This window comes from Pyrgilauda ruficollis, unplaced genomic scaffold, assembly GCF_017590135.1.
Source record: "Pyrgilauda ruficollis isolate IOZ18807 unplaced genomic scaffold, ASM1759013v1 scaffold194, whole genome shotgun sequence".
NCBI classification, from domain to species: domain Eukaryota; kingdom Metazoa; phylum Chordata; class Aves; order Passeriformes; family Passeridae; genus Pyrgilauda; species Pyrgilauda ruficollis.
Genome location: NW_024518540.1, coordinates 104,136 through 109,476, shown reverse-complemented (window position 1 = coordinate 109,476; position 5,341 = coordinate 104,136). Strand labels below are relative to the sequence as shown.

Sequence of the window (5,341 nt, the reverse complement as noted above, 5' to 3'; positions counted from 1 at the left end):
CGGAGCGGGGCAGCCAGGGCCGGGCCGAGCCGGGGCCGGGGATTCCCGCGGGCAGCGCTGCTGCACAGCCGCGGCCCAGCGCGGGGGGCGCGAGCCGGCAGCGCCCAGGGGTCCCCACGGCCCGGGCAGGGCGAGACCTGCGGCGGCTCCGGCCCGGCACGGCCCGGCGCTGCCCGGGCCGGCGGTGCTTACCCTGCATGCTGCTGCTGCTGCTGCTGCCGGCGGCGCCCGGCCCGGGCCCGCTCCCGCTCCCCCCGGAGCCGCCGCTGGGGCTGGGAGTCGCCATTGTGCGCGGAGCGGGAGCAGCGGCGGCGGCGCTGCGCAGGGCCCTCCCCGGCAGGGCAGGACACACGGCCCCGCCGCCCGTCCGCCCCCGGCTGGGGCCGCGAAACCCCTCCCCGCCGGGGCCCCGCGCCTGCGGCACCGCTGCGGCGGGGCGGAGGCGGCGCTGCCTCCCGCGGGGGAACCGGGCATCCCCGGGCGGTCCTGCGGATCCGCTCCTGCTCCCCCGGGCCGGGGGGCACCGCCCGCAGGGGACCCCGCACCGCGCTCGGCCCCGCCAGCCCCTCAGCCGGCGGCGCCCGGACATCTGCCGTCCTGTCCACATCCCCTCGGGGGCCCGCAGTCGGCCCGAGCAGCTTTATAGCATTTCTCATCTTCACCCTAGGGTTAGGGCTTCTCCCGCACGGGCTGCCCCTCGCAAACTGCTCCCGACTCCCTCGGGACCACAGGGCACAACTCCTTGCTGTGGTTTCCCGGACGCCCAGCCTCTTCCTGCCACCATCAGTCTCCCCCTGATTCTCTTTCTTCTCTTGGTCACTGCTGTTCATGCCAGCACATGGTTTCTGACCATTCCTCTTAAGTCCGGCAAACCCACACTCCTAGTCATAGGGACAGCACATGCTGTGGATTAGAGCAGAGAAATTGTTGCCCCAATTTCACTGTGGTCTCTCTCCGGCCTGCTGAATGACCTAGGGGAGTCCCTTCACCTACAGGAGGCCTCGTGTACTCATCTTTGTAGTACAAACAATACTGACGCTTTTTCTGAATGGAGATGGGCTGAGGAAAGAGCTGGACATCCCATATATTAGAAGTACGAGGACTCTCCCTGCTGCTCCATTGCCCAGGTTACCATGGAGGTGATAATACAGCCCTGAACACACACTGGAAGTGCCTCCAGGAACTGCAAACCATCACCCTTTGTGCTGAGTCCTGACACAAAAAGCATTCCCTTCCCTAGTTCCATATCTTTCCTTTCTCTTCCCTTTTTTGCTTAAGCCTTCTCTTCTGCATTAACCCCTGAGGGCAGGGCCAGGGTTGGCACCTTGCAGGCTTTGATGCAGAAACCTAGTGCCTACTGGCAAACACTGACTTCCACTTCTGCTCTGTGCCACCTACATGTGTTTGCTTACAATTAGCTAAAGTCATACTTTTCCCTCACTGCAAATCTAGGAGGATCAACAATACCTGTTCTGACATGTTTGTGAAATCTTTCCTTAAAGACCTCCAGTGATGGGGATTGTGCCATTCCCTAGCAATCTGTTCTGGCACACATCCTAACATGATCCAAAAGCCTAACTTCAGGGGTTTCTTAAAATTTCAAACCCTTTATATCCTGCCCTGTTCACTATGGCCATAGCCTTGTTCAAAATGACCCCCTGGGCACTTGGTGTGCAATGATGAGCTGCAATGTTTCCCTTCTTGTCCTTGCCTCAGCTTTCTCTTCTACACATTACAGTAATTCATTTCCTTCAGCCTTTCTCCATGTTTCCTATGCCTCCCAGCACCCTCACTGACCTCCTTTGATTTTTTTTCTCTGTCCATCTGCATTTTTTGAAGTACAGCATCCTTAGCTAGGCATACTATGCCAGCTTGCCTTTGAGGCTACAGCTCACATGCTCCAGGATGATGTTTGCCTTTTCCATTGCTGGTGTTCAGTTTGCTCTCCATTACACTGTAGACTCTTCTCTTTTTTTTTTTTTTTTTTTTTTTTTTTTTTTTTTTTTTTTTTTTTTTTTGGGGGTTTTTTTTTTTTGGTTTTTTTGGTTTTTTTTTTTTTTTTTTTTTGAAAACTGCATCCACCCAGTTCCCTCACCTGAATGTGTGATGCTCGCTGCTCATAAAAGTAATGCTGGAAGTTGTACCTGTTGAATTGCAGGCCATTTCTCCATCTAGTGCTGAATCCCATTGTCTTTGCTGTCCTCAACAGTCTGGAGTAATTAGCAGTTTTAATAAGGCAGTCATGGGTGTTAACCATCCAGGCTGTTAACTGAAGTAATTAAAAAGATCTGGCATCAGTACGGACCCTTGCAAAAATCCTCTGAATATGTTCTTCCATTTTGACAAACACTGATAATTAGCACTTGTGGTACAATGATCTCACCAGTTTTACACTCACCATGCCCTTATATCTTCTTAAGAAGGGGTCAGGACAGCCAATGTTAAAAACCTTCCTAAAGTCAACATATGTGACATCTGTTACTTATCACTTTATTCCTAAAACATTGTGCCACACCAGGACGTGAGAGTGGTTTGTCTGCATTTTTTTCCTGATGTGCCCTTCTCTCTGCAAGCAGGACATCATCCACCCCTTATTCTGTACCATTTACATCATGCCCAGATCGTATACTTCCCAACTATGTTATATGCATATATTTTCATATAACTCTACACGAGCACAGCTATTATTTCAGTAGTCACTGGCCATTCTCACCAAGATGAATCTGTTGAGTTCAGTTACTCCATGGCTGGTGTATCTGGAGCAGTCCATACTCACTGTTCAGGGCAGCTATGACATTGTTGTCATTCAACAACCAATATGACATATGCAATTCAACATTACAGACTGTTCTCACCCAGAAATCAAATCTGCTTGAGGTACATATCATGTTTCCCTGTCCTGCATTACTCACCTGGTGCATCCATGTCCTTGAGCAAAAACAATCCCAGGGATGGGTTTGCCTTTGTCTCAGAAATGTGTTCTCTGAAGTCGGTCAATCCGGGAACACAGAGCTGCTCCCATTCTCAGGAAGGTGGGCCTCATCCTTCCCTGCTCCTGGCACCCGACCCACCAGTTTAGGCAACAGAGCCCTTCTGGCCATATCAGCTGTGCAACCATGCATTTATCTCCAGATGTCCCCATTGGAATTGCAGTCAGGATTGTGCAGCCAGGAACACACCAAAGGCCCTGAACCCTTCATCTGCCCACCCGGAGCCTTTTAATCACCTTTGATCCAAGCTAAACCAATCTGTGACCATTCAGGACACAAGGATGGGGGCCATTATGAAATGGGTCACTGTGATGGGTGACTATGGCTGTGGTATAGTAAAATCTCTGGTACAGGGAAACATCCTGACTCTCAATATCACAGCTTGGCTGCAGGGCCCGTCCCTGCTGCCTCCGTTCTTTACAGGTGGGGCTGCCACAGCGAAGAAAAGCTCGGACTGCTGTGGGGTGAGCAGCAGATCCAGAGAGGCATAAAGAGGGAAGATGTTTTGCCTAATATCGAGGAACAAGTAGCTCTAGTTGCACTCAAGGATACTAAAGGTTCTTGGCCTCCCTCTCATGGGAGAAGTCAGTATTGCCTTCTGCCGACAAAGTCTGCTGTGTCCTGCCGCGGGTGCCTGGAGGAGTGCTCAGGATAGTTGGTAAAGCTTTAAAGTGAACAGCCCCGACCTTTTCTTTGCAGTAAGCACACCCAGCACTGAAAGATGTTTTTATTTCTAAGGCATGTTACAGCCTGATTGCTTTTGAGTTCCATTTAGCTCAATTGGCCAGAGCATGATGCTACCATGAAGGTTGTGGGTGTGATCCCTGTATGGGCCATCTGCTCGAGCTGGACTCGGTGAGCCTTATGGGTTCCTTCCAGCTCAGAATATTCCGTGATTCTATGAATTAGAGCAGTAAAGAATGTCACAGTCGCTAAACCTCCTTCTGACCGTATCCTCAGGAGAGACAAGAGGGGCCTTTTGCCTTCCCTTGCTCTTGTGTCACTGAACTTTGGTCACTCACAGGATTGCCAAACCTTCCATGCCATGCCTCCCAAGTGCCCATTAGGAGCTTCTTTCTGCCAGCCCAGCCTTCCCTTCCCCTCAGCAGAGTCCTGTCCCACACCACACAGGGCCCTGGATGTGTCTGCCCAGCTGTTTCTCTGCTTCCTTCCCAGTCTCTATCCGTTTCTCCCATCTGTTCCCTCTCCCCTCCTGACTGTGCAGCCCATGAGATGTCAAGGAGCAGCCCAGCCATGACAGAAACTAGGTGGGCTGTGCAAATTTACACAATAGCTTGTGATCAGACAAATTAAAGATCCAAAGACTTCATCACAGATTAATTTTCATATTGAAGATCAGCTAGTATGGTTGGAAAAAATGGGCAGTGACTCATAATTTTGTTTCCCACACAAAGAACTGGTATGCCTGAAAAGCTTGGCTGCTTTTATTTTCCTATCATATTATGTTAATAATTATTATGCTAATGAAAGACATGCTCTTACATTCTTCTTACACTTTTATCACCACTGTTGCTTTTTAATCCTTGACACTTTCATTTTCTAGCCCAAAATTACTTCCCCTCTGTTAGAAAATACATTCAAGAGCCTATCCTTGCTCTGGAAACAAGGCATGAAGGTGATTTATTACTAGAGCTTTGCTTCTTTTGAGGTGAGGGGTAGGAATTCTCACAAAGACCATTCTTACTTCTCTGTGGCTTTATTTGCAGTAATTTCATCTCTTGTAACCTGCTCAAAGAAAGACTCAGTTAAAAATGAGAATGAATCCTCTCCACAAATGTGGACACATTTACATGTCCTCCACATAACAATTCAGCAAGACCGGATTCTGTTGGGTGCTGGGGGAACTGTACGATTCTGAAACTGAAATTGGAAGACATGATCTCACAGAGGCTCGGTTTTGGTAAATATCACATTCCTAAAGGACCCACTTTCAATTTGTCACTTATTATCACTTTTCATCATAAATGATCAGCGAACAATGGCACAATGCTATTCTTCTGAGGAACATCCTTTTTTGTTCTCCAGACTCCACAAAATGACCAAATCTCTTAAACACAAAACTATTTCTGAACCATTACAAAAATCACAGAATGGTTTGGGTTGGAAGCGGCCCTAAAAGTCATCTCATTTAGCCCCCTGCCACGGCAGGGACACCTCCCACTGTGCCAGGCTGCTCCCAGCCCCGTCCAGCCTGGTCTTGGGCACTGCCAGGGATCCAGGGGCAGCCCCAGCTGCTCTGGGCACCTGTGCCAGGGCCTGCCCAGCCTCGAAGTATCGCCGTGCTGCCCGGGATCGTCCCCTCTGTCCGTCCCCTCTGTCCGTCCCCTCTG

At 50.4% G+C, this 5,341-nt stretch overlaps 1 protein-coding gene across 1 annotated transcript in view; it reads right to left on the bottom strand.

The window, feature by feature from the left end:
- The window catches only part of MAP2K4 (mitogen-activated protein kinase kinase 4), a 62,414-nt gene extending 62,004 nt beyond the window's left edge, over positions 1–410 (bottom strand). Inside the window, exon 1 of the mRNA XM_041465909.1 lies at positions 193–410. Coding sequence (XP_041321843.1) covers positions 193–286 — 94 coding nt within the window. The 5' untranslated portion in view covers positions 287–410. The remainder of the gene's footprint in view (positions 1–192) is intronic.
- Between the last annotated feature and the right edge of the window lie 4,931 nt (positions 411–5,341).